The following is a 24,308-nucleotide window of genomic DNA, read 5'->3' as shown; positions in this document are numbered from 1 at the left end:
CTGTCCGAATAGATAACCTCGCATTCAATAAACCTTCAGAGCCAGGTTGAACATCCGACTCCAACGTATTTAATGAATGAGAATGAACATTACGATGAGTATCAATGAGTTTCAACGAGTTTCATGTTTCTCAACGAGGTAAAACTGATGTAAAAACAGAACACAAAATGCAGCATCCATTAATACTCGTGTAATGATTGTGGTATCACTACTGTGTACACACGCACACGTGTGACGTCACTGTGCCGGGAGCGTTACTACCACGTGGGTCTACACACACACATGACGTCATCCCGGCTGGAGGCGGGAATGACGTCAGGGCCGGTGCTGGACACGTGACCGGATCCCAGTGGGGGCCGGGGGCCCGGGGGAACCTCGGGGGGGCACGTGGACAGCAGGGCGGGGGGGGGGCTTCCAGAGGGAGCTCGAAGGGAGGCGTGGCCGGGGTGGGGCCCGGGCACGCCGAGGCCCATATCAGCAGCCTCCTCACGAGGTTCGAGGCTGCCTGTGCCGAGAATGAAGACGCCTCGTGAAGACGCCAAGAAGAGACAAGCCTCCAGTCAGCGGACCTGCCAGTATCCCACCTGGCTGGGTCACACTAGAGTAGCTGAGAGTTAGAGAAGTGTGTGTTAGCTAGAGTAGGTCGGTGGTCACCACCCTATGTGTAATGTGCAGTGTTATATACTTACTGTTCTAATAACTGAGTGTTGCCTCCCAAGAAGTGTTTGCGCCTAAAATGAATCCATTACACTTGCAATATCAATACAATGAATGAACACTGCAGCATCATAACATTGTCTTAGATAACCTGAATCTCAACAATAAGTCCTGGATGGACCAGGCACCTACATTAGCACTGAAAAGCTATACAAGAGAATAAGCAACTGCGTTAAATAAGGTCACTTTGTGTAATCACCATACCGCAGCCTAAATGTACAGTGCTATGTATAACACTGAACTGTGGATGAGATACTTCGACATCCTCACTCTCAAGAACAAATTTAAGTTACAGGGGCACAAGTCTGGCTCGACTTATCCAACTTACAAAAAAATTCACGATAATGTAAGTGGCAGGCATCGTTGTTAACTAGGCCCCATATTCATCGCAAAAAATTTAACAGCATTCTAAGGGCATTTGCAGCATTATAACGGCAATCTCAACATCGTAACAGCATTGCCCAGTATTATGAGAACATAAACGAACTTACAGATAATGCTTCTCAAAGTATCGCAATGCACAGATGCACCCGTCTTCACTGAGACACTAATTGTACCTCCATTTTGTACTCTGCGTAATGGCCGCCACCCCATGCTGGCCTCGTGGCTCAGAGTCCCTCAACCCGGATCTTCCTGGTCACGTGACCAAACTCAGCACCCTCATATCAGGAAGATCCCCTATAAACACGCACCCCCATATCTGTCGTCGGACAGAACATCACGAACAATAGCCATGTCAGACGTGAGTGACATCTACATAGAATATGAGCATCTACATCAGCATGATTGTTGGGTACCACTGCAGCGCAAAGACTCAGTGCGCTGCAAGGGGTGGGTGTACACGAGTGTGTGTGTGTGTACACGAGTGTGTGTGGATGTACACGAGTGTGTGTGGGTGTACACGAGTGTGTGTGGGTGTACACGAGTGTGTGTGGCTGAACACGTGTGTGGGTGTGTGGTTGAACACGTCTGTGTGGTGTTCATCTGGGAGGCAGTTGCAGTTCCAGTGCCATGTGCGGACAGCAGCAGAGTGGATGAGAAGAGGAAGAAGAGGAACTTCTGTCTAGGAACCAACTTCTGGTAACTGGTGGGGGAGTGGGAGGGGCTTGGCTAGACGTGGACCCACCCACACACAGACACGTGTACACACACCGCGTCACACTCAGGAGGTAAAAAACAAGCCCCTCCCACCCCTCTCACATTCTCTGATTGGTTACTTAACGGGGCCTGATACGGTGATTGGTTAGAGGCAGGGCATTGAAGGGGCCAATGGAGGTCGAGATACAAAATGGAAGGAGACGCGGGAAAACGGAGGGGCGATTGGACAGGGGAGGTCGGTTTGGGGATCCGCGAGGGAAAGAGTGGGAAGCTGATTGGCTGGAGAGGGGAAGTGGAAAGTGAAGGGAGAAAATTTTTACTTAAAACTTCCGTGACTGCAGGAATTTATATTCTTTGGTTCTTTCCGTCAAGTCACGTAGAGAGAAAAATAATAATAAAAATAAAGTTAATTTAAAAACACACTAATGTAGACTGTAGCCTGGTTCTTAATCTAAGTGAGTGTACTGATAGTCTATAATGTAGACTGTAGCCTGGTTCTTAATCTAAGTGAGTGCACTGACAGTCTATAATGTAGACTGTAGCCTGGTTCTTAATCTAAGTGAGTGTATTGACAGTCTATAATGTAGACTGTAGCCTGGTTCTTAATCTAAGTAAGTCTGCTGGATGTCAAAACTCTTCTATCCGACACAGATATCGGTGCAATTCGTCGAAATTGCACAGATTTTGCAAATTTCTATGACACCGACATCAATGGCCACAAACTTTTCACAGAAATTGGAGATTGCAAAATGCTGCTCAGTAACCGGAATGAAGTTCTACCAGAAACTCCTTTGGATCTTCTTGGTTTTATTGTGTTTTATGGAGACGACATATTTCCGAATTTGCGAATTTCACTGCAAATTGTATTAACAATAGCAGTTTCAATTGCAAGCTGTGAGCGGTCGTTCAGCAAATGGAAACTTATTTTGTCGCATTTGTGTGCTTCAATGGGACAAGATCGTCTCAGCGATCTTGCTCTTCTTAGCGTTGAAAGAGAAACATTGGAAAAAAACTGATTTTGATTACGTGATTGACCAGTTTGCGACAGTGAAATCAAGAAAAATTTATCTTTTGTAGACTATGTCAGCCAGTCTACGACAGTGACTGAGTGAGCCATGTAATATTTCTATAAATTTGCTTCTTTAAATACAATGTTTCATAAAAATTTAAATTGTTATTCCTTATTCGATGTAATAGGAGAATGTGATTAAACGGGGGGGGGGGGCGCCAATTTTATAGTTCGTCCCCGGGCGCAAAATATCCTAGCCTAAGCTGGGTGAGTGTACTGGCAGTCTATAATGTAGACTTATTCTTGGTTCTTTCAGTAATAAAAGTAAAATAATAAATACAAAATTACTTTTATTTTATTTTTTCTATCTACGTGACTTTACCGAAAGAACGAAAGACTATGAATGAAGCAATCGAGAGAGGTGGAGGTGGTTTAAGGTATATACAGGAACACCTTTGCACTTTCGTCTGCTTAGGGACCAGAGCATTGACGAATGTCAAAAATGGACGAATGTCAAAGCAGAGCCTTCATTTAGCCTTGCGAATTTATTTTGGCCGGCGAAAAACGTCCATGCAAATAACTACAGTAAATATGAAAACGGACGTGCAAATAACTACAGTAACTATATAATGCGTGCGAAACCTAAATAAACTATAATTAAAATAAATAAATAAACTAAATAAAGAAAGAAAATTATTCCTTAAAATATTTGTTATCTTGTGGAAGTGGACGATGAATATATTAGTGATGTAGGGGGAATCTATATTCATGAACTAGGAAGGAGAAAATTGGTGCGGATGAGGTTCATCATGCCTTGCTCATTAAGTTTGACTCTGTGAAGCTTTTCTTTCAAATTGAGAACCCTACGGGTTCGTTTAGCTTTACTATTTTCACACTTAGGACCCATTATGAATATATTAATGCACTAAAATACGTTTTTTACAGCAATCACAAAATAAGCACAGTATGAATACTGTACACGTGTAGTATAATCACGAAAATAACTACGAACACTGTAGTATATCATACTGTTATCATAACATTAACTATGAATTGTTCGCGATATAATCACAGAAATAAGTACAATATTAATAACGTATGAATAAACACGAATATAAGAGATGCTCACTGAATGGCTTCTATTCAAAGACTGAACGAAAAAGACGACGCGTGGCGCGAACATCGTGGAAGTTTTGGGATGAAATCGGAGGAAAGAGGAAAGCTGCGTGGACGAAATATAGTGGTAGATAGCAATATAGTAGTAGATATTCAGTAAAATAGTTGTATATAGTAGTATAGTTACATAGTAATATAGTAAAGTAATATAGTAGTATTTAGTAATATAGTAGTATATAAATAAAATAGTAGCACATAGTAGTATAGTGATATGGTAGTTTATACTATTATAGTAGTGTAGAATTGAAAACGGCCAAACGAGCGTAGCGTCGAAATTAAAGTGGACGAAAGTCAAAATGAAAGTCAAGTTATCACTGTACATGGACTCCTCTACTCATGAACGAGTTTTGTTCCAGAGTTAACTGTGTTCGTAAGTCCGATTTGTTCTTGAGTCCAGCTTTAATCCCTGGCGATTACAGACATGTTGTATGACATGCAGGGTACTACTATACATTATACACTACTTCACTACCTTATATTCTACTACACTATTATACACACTGCACTATACATGAACTCCTCTACTTACGAACGAGTTAGGTTCAAGAGGTACTGTGTTCGTAAATCGATTTGTTCGTAAGTCCAACTTTACTCCTGTCCATTTGACACACGTTGTACGCCATGGCATGTACACTGAACACGGGGGTGGCATTAAAAGCTGTATAGTCTCCTGTATATGTAGATGCCACTGGTTCATCACGTTCTGTAGACGTAGATGCCACGGGTTCATCACGTTCTGCAGACATAGATGCCACTGGTTCTTCACGTTTTGCAGATGTAGATGCCACTGGTTCATCACGTTCTGCAGACGTAGATGCCACAGGTTCTTCGTGTTCTGCAGATGTAGATGCCACGGCTTCATCACGTTCTGCAGACGTAGAAGCCACTGGTTCTTCACGTTTTGCAGATGTAGATACCACTGGTTCATCACGTTCTGCAGACGTAGATGCCACTGGTTCTTCACGCTCTGCAGATGTTGGATACCACTGGTTCATCACGTTTTGCAGATGTAGATACCACTGGTTCATCACGTTCTGCAGACGTAGATGCCACAGGTTCTTCACGTTCTGCAGATGTAGATGCCACTGGTTCTCCACCGCCATCTATTGCGAGGCGGTTAAACTTACGAGTCTCGGTCCACACACGTTTCAAGTTTCATTTATTAGGTATAGCCTTGTGAGCCATCCGGCTCTTAAGTCGGGCGCAACCGCAACAGAACATCTTAAAGCGACGACGTGTAACAGAAACATCCTGGAATAAACCAGCAAATATAAAAAAAGAGTATTAAAACGCTGTGTGCAAAAATCCAATATGGTGCAAGCCAACAACAACAACCATATAACAATTTAGATTAACCATATGTTTTCGAATCACCAAAATAAAGCTAAAAAACAATGTAACAACAGTAATCATAGGAACTGTGATTTTAAATTTAACAATAAACGATATACATAACACGTACGACAAAACCTGCAGCCATAGCTGGCAGCACGACACTCCCAGTGTATGATGTGAGTGAGTCAGTAGTAGCTTGAGTGTATGATGTGTGAGTCAGCGCACGATGTGTTAGTAAGCGCATGATGAGTGAGTCAGTGTATGACGTGTGAGCGAGTCAGCGGCAGTGTGAGTGTATGATGTGCGAGTTAGCCAGCGCACGATGAGTGAACCTGTGTATGATGAGTGAATGGGTCAGTGGTTGTGCGAGTGTATGATGTGTGAGTGAGTCAGTGTATGATGTGAGTGAGTGTATGATGTGAGTGAGTGTATGATGTGTGAGTGATGAGTGTATGATGTGTGAGTGAGTCAGTGTCGGCTCCCTTTGCTCGCGCCGTCCGCCCCCCCGGCTCCGTCGCCCCCCCCCCCCCCCCCAGCTCTGTCACGGCCAAGAGGCTGCGTCGTCGCAGGAGCTTCTCCTCGGCAGAGAGATGCGGGAGCCGCTGCCTCTTGCGGGGCCACCGAGGCCGCACGCACGCCCAGCGCCTCGTCCCTCAACCTCCGAGCCCGAACCGGCCCAGGCCTCGGTGCTCGAGCTCCGGCCGGACCAGGGCGAGCTGAACCCTGCCGCCGAGCCAGGCGAGACCGAGGCTCCCCCGGGCACCAGGCCGCAGTGCTGGGGCTCCACCACGACCATTGTCACCCCCGAATCCCTCACGCACTAATTCCCTCACACACTCACCCCCTAACCCCTCACACACACTTATTTCCTTCCACACTCCCTCACACACTCTCACACATGCTGCCACTGGATATACGGGACAGGTTTTGTTCGTATCTCTGATAGTCGAATATTCGTAAGTAGATGTACAATCGTAGTGACACCAGATCGCAGAAGTCTACAACAACGAGAGTCTTTATTTCATCCAGCAAGGAGACACACGCACATGCAGTCTTCATTCCCTTCACTCCAAACTGCCTCGCTTCCCCTTTATACAGGATGCTTCAAAAACATGTTAACATTTATACGGGACTATCGTTTCTAATGGACAAAGAACGGATGATAATAGACTGTAACATGATTACAAATGTAATGTTAATAGCTTCAAAAAGTCAAAGGGTCTCCCACTTGTTCGCCATCGTTGTCAACGCGCGCCTGGAATCTTCTCCAGGTGGTCTCCAGAGCATGGAGGCACATTTTTCCTGGTATCGTTGCAAATTCTCAGAAGTGTTTAAAACAATAAAAGCAGCCTGTACATTCTTTAAGCCCCCTTCCCAAAGATTCCTTGACCTTCCGCTTTCCATCTCCAAATAATCAGCTTCCCACTCGTTCTTTCACGGATCCCCAAACCGACCTCCCCTGTCCAGCACCCCTCCGTTTGCCCGCCTCAACTTCCATTGTTCGTACCTCGGCCTTCAATGCCCCCTGCACTGCCCTGTAACCAGTCCCCCTTTGAGGCCCCCATTAAGTAGCCAATCAGAGAGGGGGGCTTGTGTATACTTCCTGATTATCCGTGTCACCTGGTTTCCACCGCATCTGGTGGACACCTAGTGACACAAATAATAATATATCGACATTTCTAACCAATTGAAAGCAATGTATTCCTTCAGCTTAGCATGTAGCCTTTCCCGACCAGCATTACACCTTAGAATGATTACGCGTTTTCTTTTTAAAGATTTAAATATGAAATGGGGGGGACCCCGCAAAAGAAGTAAAAATAATGTATATGAAGATTATATTTCTCCTCCACATATCTGTCTCTGGACGTTTAAAATAATGTTTTGTTGCGTAGTAAAACGCAATTGCCCTCCTAGCCAAGGTCACGCCATTCAGTGTCACCAAACTGGACGAGTTTCCGCTCACGGCGGCCTCGTCAGCAACCCGGGCTGGCTACAAATCAACGCCGGTGAGCTGCAAGATGAGAGGGTGGGGTTTCAGTTCGATGCGTAAAAGTGAGCGATGCATTAAACTGTAATTGTCGCCACAACCCTGTCCACGGATACAGAAGCGTTGTGTCTCTGTGTGTCTATGTTGTGTGTCTCTCTCTGTGCCTCTGTGTTATCTCTCTGCTTGTGTGTCTGTTTGTGTGTCTCCGTGTCTGTGTTTTATGTCTCTCTCAAATTTAGCAATCTTTGGAAGAACGTAATCAACCAGGTAGGGTAATGACTGTTATGTTAGCCGACTCTCTGTGTTGTATTGCATTCTATTTATAAGTTTACTAGGTTTGTTTTCTCTTTCATTTGTACCTGATGATTGTGTTGCAATCGAAACGTCGCATTGTATTATTTAATTTATTTTCTTTCTACGTGACTTTACCGAAAGAACCATAGAGTATGACTAGGATAGTTTAACGCGTAGCAGTAAGGAGGAAGCGGCCGATGGTAACCATGAGAGGTGTTTTGTTGGGGGTTAGACCACGTCAATACAAAATGTTGTGTCGTTAAAACCCGCCACCACCCGCCACAGCCAATCCGCGGGGAGGTTTGTCGCGTGAACAGAACGCGGTGACGATTTGGACGACGTCCGATTCTCCTCTTTCTTTCCCCACTCTCCCTGCGCACCGCTCTTCTCGCGTTCTCAGCCCGCCTGACCGCCCTTCAGTCTTGGATGTCGCTTCACTTCCCCTGCCATCAACCCCCTCTAAAACCCAGGCTCTCTTTTTTCTCCCCCGCTGCTCTTTCCTCCCCCCCCCACAACGTCACCTCCCCTCCCCCTTCTCACCCCACCCCGTCCCCTCTGCCCGCATCATCGGTGACCCCTACGACTCCTCCCTTTCCCTCGCCTCCCACATCACCCGCACCCGTCCATTCCACCTTATAAACGTTCGCAAAAATTGCGCCCTCTCATTACTCAGTCTGCCGCCAAACCACTAATCCGCTCACCCACTCTTCCCTTGGCTAGACTACTGCGACTCTCTCCTACTCGGTCTCCCAGCCCCGATGCATTCATTCCACTACAACAGATCAAAAATGCGTCTGCACGCTTCACCTGCAACCTACCGCACTGCTCCCGCACCTCGGGCCCTCCTCATTGAAATGCAACCGGTTCTCCCCATCCACCACCTCGTATCTGTTCAAGCTCCTTACGCTGCCGTACAAATCTCTCCACGGCCTTAGCCCCACAGTTACCTCGCTTCTTTCATCTCAAACTAAGCCCCCTCCCGCACGCTTTACTCTCAACCTCTCCCACCACTCCTCGCCATTCTCCGCCTCTCTCTCCTTGTGCACAATCCACCATTTCTGCTCATTTTCCTCCCTTCTACGGCATACAAATTTCCCCTTCCATGTGAAACGACGGGCAACCCTCCCTGTCTCGTTCCCGCTCCTCCATCAAGACCCCACTCACCTCTTATCCCCGGCCCACCCTTCCCCCCATCCCTAGGTGCCCCACGTCATTCCCGTTCACACTAAACCTCCCGCCCCATACCAATCCCTACACCCCCTCCCCTTTATCCCCTCTTCCTCCTCTCTCATGCCACCACATCACCTTCACCCAACCTCATTGTACCATTATAACCGTTGTAAAGCACCTTGGCTATGAAGGCGCTATGTAAATATAAGATGAGATAAGATAATCACGGTGAACGAGCCGGTCGTGTAACGGCCAATGGTGACCTGCGTTTGTATTAAAATGGCCGCGTAATTTGCTCTGTGTGTTTTTAACCGATCGATGTTGTGTTGTGTCAAAAGAAAAACGACCCCCAAGTGTGCATCTGTTCAATGTTTGCCACGGCGTCTGTAACCGCAGGCACTACACGCCTCTTGCTCGGAATTCTGGGAAACTTCGATCTGGCGATTGCATTTCTCGCAGCGCCTTTTCCCAAGCTCCGTCACGCGGTACGCTTCGATCCCGTGCTCAAAGCTGAACCCGACGTAGAATTCCACCCTGGTGTTCATGAAACGGCGCCCGTACATGTCCTCCGTCTTGGGCACGTAGAAAGCGGTGAAGCCTGGCGACCCGGGGATGCCGGCGTCGATTTCGATCTCTCCGGCCAGCTCGTTGTTGCACTTTTGAATCGTGCCTCGCTTGATCTCAAGCTTGTCCTTTGATTCAGGATTCTTCCAAAACCTTTTCACAGGGTCCCATTCGCCCAGCGTAGTGAAGTGAATGAGCTGGGTGATTCTGTTTCCGTTGTTTTTTCCGAGCCACTCCCTGCACTGTCGGGGTCTGTTGACGAACTTTCTCGCCTTTATCAGCTCGGGGAGCAAGTGGTTAGTTTCGACAAAGCACTTACGGCTCCCACTTGAGTTGTCATTCCCAAGGGCAAGGAGCGCTGTAAGCACGAAGTTGTAGAACTGGGAGTATGGACTCTTTGCAGAATCATTCCAGGGTCGAATAGAATCCAGAACATGCTCGACTGTGTACGGATCTTCCACTAAAGTGTGCCTTATAACCTGAAGCCACTCTTTCATGTCTGTCTCAAGGCTGTAATCCGCACCCCTTTCATACACATCGCTGAAATTCTTCTCGTACAAGGAGATTATATCCAGAACGTCTTCTTTCGTCGAAATGTCATGCCAGGACGTGCGCACCGAGCAATCGTGCTTCACCCTGTAAGCCGCAATCTTGCTCCTCCTTCCGAATATACTGTAGCCATGCCACATCTTCAGGGCAGCGCCTACGTCCTTGAAAATCACTTTGCACCAGTCCACCGCCTTGGAGAAGGCGGGGCTCAGGTCGTCGACCAAACTGTAGCACTCCAGGATCAGAGAATCCACCACAGCCAAGTTCGTCTCCACGATTTCGTTCCGACTTCCCGTTCTCAGAGCGTTCACAATTCCCCCATTCACGTTTTCGCGATTGAATTCCAGGACACTGAGGCGCACCTGGATTTCCTGCAGATAGCCGCACTCCTCGGCGTATCCGGACTTGTAATAGCTTCTGCACGTTTTAAACGCATTGCAGGCATCCTCTGCCAAGTCGTGTACCATATCAAAAGGTATCTTTTGAGCGTGCGCAGTTGGTCTATGAAACTGCCCAATGAGGTTCGACAGTTCACGCTGATAGACAACGCCTTTCATGTGGTAAAATCGTACCAGTGTGTTGTCTGCTTGTTGCATTTTGGCCGAGTATACGTCAATGGTTGATCCCGCAGGTGAGCTCTGGTATCTCTCAATTTCTCCCTCTCTGAAGGCAATCGCTTTAGAAATGCAATCGTGAGCGGTGCCATAATCTTCGCGTTCCAGTGCATAAAACCTGCCAAGTTGAGCAAGAAGACTGGGATTCCTGGGGAATTTATCCGCGAGCTTTTGAAGCACTTCTAATCGTTCAGTGTAAGGGTACCGCGATGGAATATCCGATAACAGCATCGACAGGGCGTCCTTTTTAATGCTATAATTCTCCCGGTTTTGCCGAAAGATAAACGTTGCGACCAAAACGGAGGTCAATTGTCTGGATAGTTTCCCATCTCTTGACTTTTTGCTGATATCGAGGATGAAGTCACGAGCCAACTTCTGTAGGTTTTTTCTGGCCTCCAGACTCAGTTTCATGCCCCTGTCTCTGGGGTGCCCCTCTGGGCACAACACCTGCTCCAGGATTTCCTTGGCCACAGCGTGCATGTTGATCCTCCACACGTTCGTGCCCTCCTCGCTTATTATGAGGCGCTTCGCCTTGTACGGGAGGTCGGAAAACCTCACGGAACTCCCGTTGCCATTGCCCAGGATCGTTGAAAAGAAATATCCGTGCAGACCGCAGTGCCCGTAGTAGTGGACCAGTGCCAAATAAGCGATGGTTTTTTGCCACGGCTCCAGATCCTTGCTTTCGATGGCCAAATAGCCGGCGACGTACGACTGAAGGCCGCGGTAATTGTAATCCAAGCAAGTGAGTCCAAACATGTATATTTCGTGCAATTTCCCCTCTTCCACGTCCTTCACCAACCGTTGAAGGTCGCCGGCTTTCTCCGGGTAGAATTCCCCAAAGAGCCTCGTCAAGCATCGCGCTTCATTCTCCGTCACGGCGCCCTTGAGGTAGAACTTATCGCCGCGCCCGCAGCTCTCGATCCTTCCGACGAACCTTTGCACTTTCAGCAATATGATGGTCGTGTTGCGCATGCAGGTCTTCAGGAGCATGTCCGTCGTGGCGTCGTCACTATTGCTGTCGAATAAAAGCACGATTGGAAGGCGCGTATGATTGTGTAGCCAAGAGATGCGTACGTCCGTGTCCTTGGACAGATGATGCAAATACACGCATATTGAATTGTTACTCTCGTGTAGACGCCACAAAATGCCGCGCCCGAGTGTGGTTCCCCCAGCGCCGGGTTCGTGGTGAAGCGTGATCTTGCAAGACCTCCGGATTTGAATTAAGCTTTGGATGCGATTCACAATCTCTTTTTTCACCTGTCCCCTGTCGATGTCGTAGCCGAGGCTGATCTCGTGCCAGGAAATCGTGTGCCCGTGCACAAATTCACTGCCCAGCTTGGACTCATCAAAGTGCTGGGGCTTGTAGTCGTAATTCCAGTAGAGGACATCGAAATCTTCCCTCAGCCAGATCACATCTTTCATCTCCACCGTTAACTTCTCGACGCTCTCTTCGCCACTCTTTGGCAGAATGTGGTATTTCTTTTGCGGCGTGGATATATCCGTTTCCCAAATTAAAGAGCACAACTTGGGAATTGAAACGCTGTGGACATTTGAGGTGCTTACATCTAGCGATTCCCCATAAGTTTGAATGAATTGGCCCACGTCAATATCTGAACCCAGGCAAAATGCAATTTTCAAGTCCCTATGAAGAGTCAGGTCAAGGCTTTCCAAGACCTTCTCAAAGTACTTGAATAAACTCCTGTCACCGCACCACAAGACCAATGCGGTGAGTGGTTTGTGTCCAGAACACAGCTCCGCTATCTTCTCGCAGTGCGAGTTTAAGACGCCGTGGACGTCCCTCTTCCACTGTCGAAGTTCTTTCACGTTGCTCTCTCCCTTCCCTCGAACAAAAAACCAATCGGTCGCCCCTTTACACAGCTCCCTCGGAGTGTCGTTCACGGTGCTGATGTACAAACTCGTGCTGGACTTCAGCTCCTGTTCGCAGTAGGAGAACACTCCGCTGCTGTCGCTGCACGGATCAAAATCAAACACCTTGATCCACGGGATTCTGCTCAAGGCCGTCAAGTTAGCCATGTCCGAAGTGTCCATATCGAGTTTGCCAACGAGCAGGCAGTAAAACCGCTCCGTCTCGAAATTGTCTACACTCTGCAGCAGCGACTCGCCGTGATCACCGGAGCTCTTCTGAATAGGCGTCTTTGGCGATGCAAACCACTCCTGAACATCCTGGAGTCGCGACTTCGGGGCGACCACCGCGTCACAGTTGACTCTCATGAACACGGGATGCCCTTGTGCCCCCGTCGCTTCCTCCTTGGCAACTGCTGGCCCGTTTTCACCCTCGCTGCTCGTTACTTTAATTATCCCGATCATCTTGCCTTCGAACATCTTTTCTTCGTAAGTGTATAGAGGGCGTACGGTAAAGCAGTCGTCATCAAAGAGTTCCTGGTAGTAGCTCTCAGTGAATGTTTCATTTAGCCCCTTGATCCAATTGGATCCTTTTGGCTTTTCTTTAACTCCCAGAATGATATATCCGTCTCCCAGACACGGAGTATTCCAAAAGCTGACTACATCCTTCATAAACTCTTCACTTTCATCTATTGCATAATATTCTTCTCTATACTTGATGGAATTTGTCCTCGACTGTGTTAGCAAGTTGCTTAGAAGTGCATTCTCCGAGTGAGAGGGTGCTGATGGATAAATTGAGTTGATGTTCACGTACACGTTTTTATTGTTTTGAATATCAATTGTCTGCGCTTGCCCTGCGTTACGCGACTTTGCTTTGTGAGGATTTTCTGTCTTCACGCGAGAGGCGTAGCTCATCGCGGGAGTATTCTGAGCCTTCTCCTCCCGCAGTGTTTGGCTACAACTTGCTTCACTCATGGGTGGTGATGCCGCGAGCGCGGTTTGCGTTGGTACACTTTCCACATTGCCTGCATCAACGGTAGTTCTGTGGGCTATTATCGGTGCTTCTATACCTCCTACATCGATTGCATCGTCTCGAACAATTTCAGAGTTAGAAGTTCCTACCCTCTGATTGGTAGCAATTGACCTTTGTATGCTTTCTTTTTTTATTTCAATTGAGTGCGATTTCTGAGATTTGCCCAACTTTGGATTGCGAGGATTTTCTGTCTTCACGCGAGATGTGTAGCTCATCGCAGGAGTTTTCTGAGCCTTCACCTCCTGTGGCGTTAGGCTGCAACTTGCTTCACCCACAGGTGGTGATGCCACGAGTGTGGTTTGCATGCTTTCCAAGTTTCCTGCATCAACCGCACTTCTGTGGGGTATTATCAGTGCTTCTATACCTCCTGCATTAATGTGATCGTCTCGTACGAGTTCGGAGTTGGAAGTTCCAACCCTGTGATTGGTTAGAATGGGCCTTTGTATGTTTCGGTTTTGAATATCAATTGTGTGCGATTGCCCTGCATTACGCGACTTTGCTTTGCGAGGATTTTCTGTCTTCACGCAAGAGGCATAGCTCATCGCAGGAGTTTTCTGAGCCTTCACCTCCTGCGGCGTTAGGCTACACTTTGCTTCACTGACAGGTGGTGATCCCATGAGCGTGGTTCGTGCGCTTTCCACGTTGCTTGAATCAACCGTAGTTTTGTGGGGTATTATCGGTGCTTTTACAGCTCCTGCGTCCATTTTTTCGTCTTGTACGTGTTTAGAGTTCGAAGTTCCTACCCTCTGATTGGTTACAATGGGCCTTTGTATGTTTCCATTTTTAGAATAAATTGCGTGCGATTGCCCTGCATTACCCGACTTTGCTTTGCGAGGATTTTCTGCCTTCACCTTAGAGGCGTAGTTCATCACGCCCATATTCTGACCTTGCTGCTCCTGCGGTGTTAGGCTACAACTTGCTTCACTCACGGGTGGTGATGCCACGAGCGTGGTTTGTGCGCTTTCCACATTGCTTGAATCAACCATAGTTTTGTGGGGTACTATCGGTTCTTCTACAGCTCCTGCATCCATTTTCTCGTCTTGTACGAGTTCGGAGTTAAAAGTTCCTACCCTCTGATTGGTTACAATGGGCCTTTGTATGTTTCGGTTTTGAGTATCAATTGTGTGCGATTGGCCTGCGTTACGCGACTTTGCTTTGCGAGGATTTTCCGTCTTCACGCTAGAGGCGTAGCTCATCGCGGGAGTATTCTGAGCCTTCACCTCCCGCAGGGTTTGGCTACAACTTGCTTCACTTGCGGTTCGTGATCCTACGATCGTGGATTGCGTTTGTACACTTTCCACATTGCCTGCATCAACGGTAGTTATGTGGGCTATTATCGGTGTTCCTACAGCTTCTGCATCGATGTTATCATCTCGTACGAGTTCAGAGTTAAAAGTTCCTGCCCTCTGATTGGTAGAAATAGGCCTTTGTACGTTTCCTTTATGAATTTCAATTGGGTGCAAATTCTTGCCCAACTTTGCTTTGCGAGGATTTTCTGCCTTCACCTTAGAGGCGTAGCTCATCGCTCCCATATTCTGACCTTTCACCTCCTGCGATGTTAGGCTACAACTTGCTTCACTGACAGGTGGTGATTCCACGAGCGTGGTTCGTATGCTTTCCACGTTGCCCACACCAGCGGTAGTTTTTCGCGTCTGCGTTGGTGGTTCCACGTTTCCCAGAGGCGCTGCGTTTTCCCGTTCCCTTGGTGCGACACGACCGCGGTCTGAAAAGGGTTGACCGACGGTCAAAGCCTTCACCTTGCTTTTGCTCTCGTCAAGAATGAAATGCGACGGGTTTTTAGCGATGAAGGCGATAAGCTTCTTGCAGCCTACGTCCCTGAATGTAAAAGCGGGCCGGGTTGCGCGTCTCTCCGCCTGAAAGAGATTCCCGAGTGCATCGAGACTCATGAACTGGGGAGAATCCGGACCTCCCTGGCCATTTAAAATGTTCAAAAGGCTCATCAACAACCACAGCGCACTGGCGTCTTCACCCGACGCGCTCAGTCGCTCGTCCTCCTCCTCCGTAACGACTTCGATTCCGTCTGCGTGTGATGGCGTGACGTTGCCTCCTTCGCCTGAAGAAAGGAAAAAAACATGATTTGTGCTCGGAAGGTAAAACAAAAAACATCAGAGGGCACCATTTTCGGAAGCGATGCATTCACTTGCATGGCCCCTTCCTCTAATGTTACGTTTGGAGAATGTAAAAATCCATCAACAATGCGAGTTCAACACTCCCCCCACCCCCCACCCTCGATGAAGCTTGGAGAGTCGAGTGGAGTCCAACAGAACTCACAAACACCTCCTCGTCGTCATCGTTGTTGTCGTTGTTGTTGCCAAAGACCCAACGCAGAAGATCCCAAGCGGTTTAATCTTCTACAAAGCTGCACACGGTCCACCCTGAACCGCATCACCCCCCGCACAAATCATGGCAGCAGAAGATGCGGATACCTGATGCACAATTGGAAAATACAAAATAAAAAAACTCCCCAGTTTTGAATTTCCAGAACAGACCGTACAACGTACGATGCTGCGATGCCCCAATCCACAAATGAGAAAGGAAACATCGCCACAGCATTGATGGTTCACCACTCTCCTACTGCTGCTTCTGACGCGGTTGTTATCTGGGCTTGCCCAACCTGAACGTGAAATCGTAGCAGTTGCTCCGCATCTACATCAGCGGCCACACGAAAGTGTAAGAAGAAGACGATTTGGAGAAGAAGATTTGGAGAAGATCGGCGAGGTTCAATTTGGCCCGTTGGAAACAACGGAGAGACCCCTTGGGGATCAGTCCACAACCGTGCGGATGTGAGGAGTCATGGGGAGACAAAATGCGTAGGTTGAGAGCGCCCTCGTGAGAAGGTGATCTCGTGGGTTAGGCCGCGTGATCTGTAACTGCGCCGTGAACCCTCCTCCACACCCAACACAGCCAGTCGGTGAGGTCAGTCATGTGGATCAGAACGTGGTGATCAGTTACCACTTCGGCACCACCGCTGTGTTGATGTGTGGGAGAGAGACAGAGAGAGAAAGCAAACCCAGCACGAGCTTTTATCGGGGGGCTTCACCGTGGTGCCTGGTAATTGAAGTGTCACTCGGAGGGGTTACCAGCCCCTCGCACACACCAACTCAGCTGCACACTCACACCGCCACCACACACACACACATAGCCTGCTCCACTTACACACACACACAGCCTGCACAACACGCACACACACACACAACCAACAACAACAACCTTTTGCCACTGAGCGACGGTGACGTCACCACGACGCTTGTGCTAGGCTAGGTGCACGTTGAGGCCACGTGAAGTGTCAAACGCCCGCTGGCAGGAGGTCACGGGGCAGACCCTGCAGGTGCCATGGGTTGTACCGACTGAGATGACGGGTAGATGCACCACCAGCTGTACCCCCCCCTACTGTGCCAAGCTAGGTGCACCAGGAGGTCACGGGGCAGACCCAGCAGGTGCCATGGGTTGTACTGACTGGTATACACGCAGAAGGCAAAGACAAAGACCCCCGTTTAGCTTGAACAGACTGTAGGGGCAAGTGCTGTTAGCGAGTAGCACCTATAAAGGCCGGCACAGCACACAAGGGGGTGGGTGGCCAGCACCACGCCCGGCCGCTTTTGTCTCCCTAGTGGCGATGTCCACTACACACCGCAACAGGTACTCATTTGAGGCTGAGTCGACCCAGGGGAGGCCCAGGACCGGATCTGATAATCGTCACCACCGGTGTTGGCCGTGAACAGGAATCGAACCTGGGTGGCCAGGTTCGTAGCACAGCGTAGCGCTACCCACTACACTACCCACAAGTACAAAAACAATTCCAGGCTCCACTCACCACCAATACACACCAGTGACATGCGGTGAGGTCAATGGCTGGGGAGGCACTGGCTAGTGTCAGAGCCAGATTCATACACTGAGGAGGGCGTGTCCTCACTGAGGGGGGCGTGTTAGACACGTCTCCCTCAGTGAGGCAGATGTGATAGCTGCCTCCCCTGGTGCTTTTTCATTGCAGTTTCATGACGAGACCAGCGAGCCTAAATATCTTTATACACACACGTGAAATAAGTTACCTGGAGTATGGAAGGCGAGGACATGAAATGAAGGGGTCTACCAACATTGCCCGCGCTCCATCCAGTAACTGAGGGGTTGCGCAATCAGAGGGGAGGCTGAGATCGTCGCTGCCTCACCTCTCGTCTCTTCCTGTATTTGCAGCGAAGCTCCGCAATTTTGGCGATTTTGATGAGAAAAAAGGATTGGACTCGTACAGAAATGATATTTATAACATAGATCAGTGGAAAAATGTGAACATTTATTTATTTCCCGTAACAGTTATTTTCATTGGAGTATGACAGATGAGGCTCTGCCTCACCTGCCTCCCCTGACCACACGTCCCTGATACAAACTCACCACCACCACCCACTCACCACCGCCATACCACCCACTGTCATACCCACAATCACCCAGTAGGGGGCACAGTTGACCTCATTTGAGGCAACATCTCAGTTTTCATTAATTCAGAAATGTTCGGTTCAAACCAAACCAGGGTGGACGCTCACCACTTTAATCTTCACTTGTTCACGGGGGCCGTGATGTTTCTCAATGTTTTTGTTTTAGGAATTGGTTCTTAAAATTCGTCCAATCACTTGAAAAAAAAAACTGGGATTTTTTTTGCTCAGCGTTTCCCGGTTAGAATGGAGGGTGTCGTGCGGAAATGCCTAAAGGTGAAGAAACGTCATGAAGACCGTTTTGTAATGACTTTGTGGGGCATTTTAGTTCTCGTTGCATGACGACTGCCAAACACAAATGGCGCGAATCACTGACATGATGACCCAAGGCTCCCACTTTTTTATGTGCCGGGTGCATTTGTTCGGAATGACATGAAGCGTAGACGGACGTCAGGATCCGAGTTGTTGCTTGACTTACGTTGGCTATTGCGGTTGAAGTAATCAACTTATTTAGATTGCTCCGGTTTGTAAAGTCGACTGCGTCACGTGGTAGGTTTAGCCAATTCCGACTTAGGCTCCCTACGATTGACAGTTCACCGGTTTGCAATTGGTGACGTCGTTTTACCCGGAGATTCATTTGATATTTGACTATTTGGTGGTCCTATAGCAACAGGTCACAGTAAACGGTTCGGTTCCCAGGAGGATAAATCACGACTGCGGTACATTCAAAAGTGCCCGGGTCAGATACAGCAGTAAGCTGAATGCAAGGACGGTGATTTTTTCACATATACTGCCAGGCCTACTCCTCTAGATTATTATACACTTCAACTTTCTATTAGGCTAGGAGCTACACCGGAGGTAAGCAATGCCTCAGACAGACAGACATGCAGGCAGAAGATGTCCGGGCAAAGATAATTATTATTTAATAAAATTTTGAATTGTTCCAATTTAGCTGTGAGGGCCCCTAATGTTGATACGGACAATGCCAAGACCCTCGTCTGTTTTGTGTTTGTTTGTGTAAATCTGTTGAGTTTGAAGGCGACGCGATGGAGAGGATGCGGCAGTAATGGGACCGGGATTGGTTGTCAACACCTGACCTAAATCAAGAGTTTAACTATCGACAGTTCCTTGCCATGTTACGTTGCCGCAGAGTGGCCGTCCTAAGCGGCGTTCTCCTGAAACGCAGCGAGGCGTGACTAGGAGATGATCTTCAAGCTACGGCTGACCTGTGGGGGCGCCTCGTGAAGTGATTCCATTTTAGCGTGGCGACCGCTCGGCTGGACAATGATGTCTCATTGTCTCACTGTCTCACTGTCTTCGTGTCTCGCTGTCTCATTGTCTTTGTGTCTCTTCGTTTTGTCGTTCTCGTCGTAACCGCACGCGAGCTCGTCACGGCGCGTTGCTGCGCGGCTCAACCATGCGATGCAGTCTCACGGACAGCGCTCCCAACGCAACGGAACCATTTCGGTTGGGACATCACGCCGGAGGGAGAGGATGGACTTTTAAAAGGGGGGAGGGCGAGTGACGAGATGTTGACTACCTCGCCTGGTCTACAGGAGGTCGTGGGTTTGATCCCGACCCTGACGATGCTTGCTGCTGTACATTTCGAGTCTGTGTCTCTCTCTCTCATCATCATCACGGTGTACAGGAAATGTTAACTACCTCGCCAGGTATGCAGGAGGTCGTGGGTTTGATCGCGACCCTGACGATGCCTGCAGTTGTATATTTGGAGTCTCCGTCTCTCTCTCTCTCTGCCCGTGTTCGCGTGGATTTTTCTCCGACTCCTCAAGTTTTTCCCCCCACATTTTGAATCAACGTCACCACGTGTTTAGGGTATTTTGGCTGCTGTAGATTTCCACCTGATAATGATGATGATGAGCCCACTTCTTTAAGCTATCATTTGTGATGGGCAAGTCGCTTCTAAAAAAAAAATCTACACAGCTCAGTGGGGACTTTTCTGTAAAAATACAAAATGTGTTTAGTTTCGACTTAATGAGGGAAATCCTGGCGATGGGCGGGTGAGAAAGGGATGACGTCTCCTTTCTAAGGCTCAATATCGAGTGGCACAAATGGATTGTTATCAATGTACATGACACACCACGTAGAGTAGACACTTAACATTTACTCACCTTGGCTTGCCGCCTTCCGTCTTGCTCTGGAATCATCGCTCCGCAAAGTGACCGTTGGGTCGGGCGAGATGATGTTTATCACAGGTCCTGCGAAAGCGAACGTCCATAAAAAAAAGAATTCACTCTTGATATGTAAAATTAAAAAAGTTAAATACCGAGGCACAATGCAATTGGACTCATCTTTTATTTGCACTGCAGGGGTTCACTGAACGGGCGCGCGTCACTCCTCGGCCAAATGCTAAACCGGCGCTTTGGCAGTATAACCGGCACATTGGCGGCACACCTGGAGCATTGGCGCGAGTCCATACACTACACTACACACTACACTATAAACTACACTATACACTACACTATACACTACACTATACACTACACTATACACTACACTATAAACTACACCATACACTATACACTACACTATACACTACACTATACACTACACTACTATACACTACACTACTATACACTACACTATACACTACACTATAAACTACACTATACACTACACTACTATGCACGACACTACTAAACACTACACTATACACTAAACTACTATACACTACACTATACACAACACTACACTTTACACTACACTATACACTACACTATACACTACACTACTATACACTACACTATACACTACACTACTATACACTACACTATACACTACACTATACACTACACTATACACTACACGACTATACACTACACACTATTACACACTACACTATACACTACACTACACTACTATACACTACAATATACACTACACTACTATACACTACACTATACACTACACTATACACTACTATACACTACACTATACACTACACTACACACTACACTATACACTACACTATACACTACACTATGCACTACTATACACTACACTATACACTACACTACACACTACACTATACACTACACTACACACTACACTATACACTACACTATACACTACACTATGCACTACACTATAAACTACACTACTATACACTACACTACTATACACTACACTACTATACACTACACACTACACTATACACTACTTTCCACTACACACTACACTATACACTACTTTCCACTACACACTACACTATACATACACTACACTATACACTACTATACACTACACTATACACTACACACTACACTATACACTACACTATACACTACTTTCCACTACACACTACACTATACATACACTACACTATACACTACTATACACTACACTGACTGTAAAAGTTGTAGTGGGTTACTCTCCAACACCACCACTGGTTAGTGCCGATATAGTCGCCAATTGGCGCCACGTTCTTGTCACGTGACGCAAAGCTCCTCAGCAATTGGCTGTGTCGGGCGATATGGGCGGCGTTTAACGACACGAAGTTTTATTCTGACTTAAAACTTTCGTGACTGCAAGAATTCATATTATTTGGTTCTTTCGGTAAAGTCACGTGGACAGAAAATAAAATAAACATAATAATAATTTTAAAATTAATTAAAATTTTATAATAAAAGCAACAAAATCCCACGACGTTTCTTTGGCAACACCAGCGGTCTTCATCTCTCCGCCTGATGAAGACCGCGGGTGTTGCCATAAAAACGTCGTGGTTTCTTTTTGCTTTTATTATTTTCTACTTATTATTTTTAAGTAAAATCATCACTTTTATTTTACTATTTACATGTTTTATTCATATTGTGTGTTTTTTTGCTTTTATTATTTTAAATTTATCATTTGAATTTTGATTTTATTCATATTTCACGCGATCCAACGCAAACAAAAACAACCTTATCATGGACGCAGTGTGTTTACTTACAAACAACAACAACACCCTCTCACCTGTGTGGTAGGAGATCGCGTTCAAGACATTCCCTCGTCCAATCTGAACGTTTGAAGAATTTGAAATTTGAGCGACGGTGGTGCTGTGCCTTGAGTTGCGCTGTTCATCCTCTTCGGACAGCTCCTGAATAAATACAAAGATCCCCCGTATAGTCTCAGCAGACTGTAGGGGCAAGTGCTGCCAGTGGCACCTACACACAGACAAAGATCCCCCGTGTAGCCTCTATCAGGCTGTAGGGGCAAGTGCTGCTCGTAGCACCTACACACAAACAAAGATCCCCCATGTAGTCTCAATAGGCTGTAGGGGCAAGTGCTGTTTGTAGCACCTATACACAGACAAAGATCCGCTGTGTAACCTCGAGCAGGCTGTAGGGGCAAGTGCTGTTAGCGACTACCTATGAAGGCCGGCACGGCACACGAGGGTGTGGGTGGCCAGCACCACGCCCGGCCGCCTTTGTCTCCCCAGTGGCGATGTTTACTGCACACACAGAGACTCAAAGAGATATAGAGACACACAGATACCCATTGAGATACATAGACACACAGAGACTCATAGAGATACAAAGACCCACAGAGATCCATATAAATACATAGACACACACAGAGACTCATAGAGATATATTAAGACACAGAGACTCATAGAGATACAGAGACACACAGAGATACATAGACATACAAAGACCCATATGAATGCATAGAGACATATAGAGATCCACAGAGATACATCGAGGCACACAGAGACCCACAGATATGCATAGAGACACACAGAGATCCACAGAGATGCACAGAGATACACAGAGACACACAGAGACACATGGAGATGCACAGAGACCCACGGAGATGCATAGAGACACACAGAGACCCATGGAGACACACAGAGACCCATGGAGATGCACAGAGACACACAGAGACCCATGGAGACACACAGAGACCCATGGAGACACACAGAGACCCATGGAGATGCACAGAGACACACAGAGACCCATGGACACATACAGAGACCCATAGAGGCACACAGAGACACACAGAGACCCACGGAGATGCATAGAGACACACAGAGACCCACGGAGACGAATAGAGACACACAGAGACCCATGGAGACACACAGAGACCCATGGAGATGCACAGAGACACACAGAGACCCATGGAGACACACAGAGACCCATGGAGATGCACAGAGACACACAGAGACCCACGGAGATGCATAGAGACACACAGAGACCCATAGAGACACACAGAAACCCATGGAGATGCACAGAGACACACAGAGACCCATGGAGATGCATAGAGACACACAGAGACCCATGGAGACACACAGAGACCCATGGAGATGCACAGAGACACACAGAGACCCATGAAGACACACAGAGACCCATGGAGACACACAGAGACCCATGGAGATGCACAGAGACACACAGAGACCCACGGAGATGCATAGAGACACACAGAGACCCATAGAGACACACAGAAACCGATGGAGATGCACAGAGACACACAGAGACCCATGGAGATGCATAGAGACACACAGAGACCCATAGAGATGCACAGAGCCCCGTACAGAGACGCAAGCTGCTGAACTCATCTGTGGTGATGCTATGAGGCAAGGGCCGCTCTGCAATTTGCCGCCCTTTTTTTTTCAGAAGCGACCCGCTGGGTTATGTAGAGGCTACGTGGCTCTGATATCATCACCATCACCATCATCACCACCATCACCACCACCATCATCATCATCACCACCATCAAAACCATCACCACCCCCATCACCCCCATCATCATCATCATCACCACTTTTCATCATCACCACAATCACCACCATCAAAACCATCAACACCCCCATCACCAACATCACCACCAGCATCATCACCACCATCATCATCATCACCACCACCACCATCATCACCACCATCAAAGCCATCACTACCCCCATCACCAACATCACCACCACCATCATCACCATCATCATCATCACCACCATCACCACCTCCATCACCACCACCATCATCACCACCACCATCATCACCACCACCATCATCGTGGTGTAGACTTTTAGAAAAGCCTAGCAAGCCGCGAGCGAGTTTACCATTCGGCGCCTGCAGAGCGCGGATGTGGGAACAGGCGAAAGTGGAACAGGAACCTCGCTTCCTGAGTAGGGGGGGTCATGACGCCCCGACACTCACCACCATCGCCATCACCCACAACGCCACCATTATCACCACCATCATCATCACCACCACCATCATCACCACCATCACCCCCACCATCATCACCACCATCATTATCACCACCACCATCATCACCACCATCACCCCCACCATCATCATCACCACCATCACCACCATCATCATCACCACCATCATCATCATCATCACCACCATCACCCCCACCATCATCATCACCACCACCACCACCATCATCACCACCATCATCACCACCATCACCCACAACGCCACCATTATCACCACCATCATCATCACCACCACCATCA

The 24,308-nt window shown here is 47.7% G+C and overlaps 1 protein-coding gene across 1 annotated transcript; it reads right to left on the bottom strand.

Annotated features, from left to right (window-relative positions):
* Positions 1-9,056: 9,056 nt before the first annotated feature.
* Positions 9,057-23,946, bottom strand: LOC144733168 (uncharacterized). The gene is made up of 4 exons (XM_078614951.1): positions 23,904-23,946; positions 21,824-21,947; positions 19,984-20,070; positions 9,057-15,483 (listed from the first exon to the last, which is right to left on the bottom strand). The coding sequence occupies exons 1-4, from the start codon at positions 23,904-23,906 to the stop codon at positions 9,152-9,154; spliced, it is 6,546 nt and encodes a 2,181-aa protein (XP_078471077.1). The 5' UTR covers positions 23,907-23,946; the 3' UTR covers positions 9,057-9,151.
* Positions 23,947-24,308: the final 362 nt, after the last annotated feature.

The sequence above is a fragment of the Lampetra planeri genome, chromosome 45 (assembly GCF_965212315.1).
Source record: "Lampetra planeri chromosome 45, kcLamPlan1.2.h2, whole genome shotgun sequence".
Taxonomy (NCBI): Eukaryota; Metazoa; Chordata; class Hyperoartia; order Petromyzontiformes; family Petromyzontidae; genus Lampetra; species Lampetra planeri.
The sequence above is the reverse complement of the archived record's forward strand: the minus strand, read 5'-3'. Positions and strand labels throughout refer to the sequence as shown.

Bases quoted from the DNA above. Each gene is read 5' to 3' on its own strand.
- LOC144733168 (XM_078614951.1), bottom strand. The intron at 20,071-21,823 runs GTGAGAGGGTGT...TCGCTTTCGCAG, and splicing joins CGCGATCTCCTACCACACAG to GACCTGTGATAAACATCATC. The intron at 15,484-19,983 runs GTGAGTAAATGT...TCCTTTCTTCAG, and splicing joins ACGGAAGGCGGCAAGCCAAG to GCGAAGGAGGCAACGTCACG.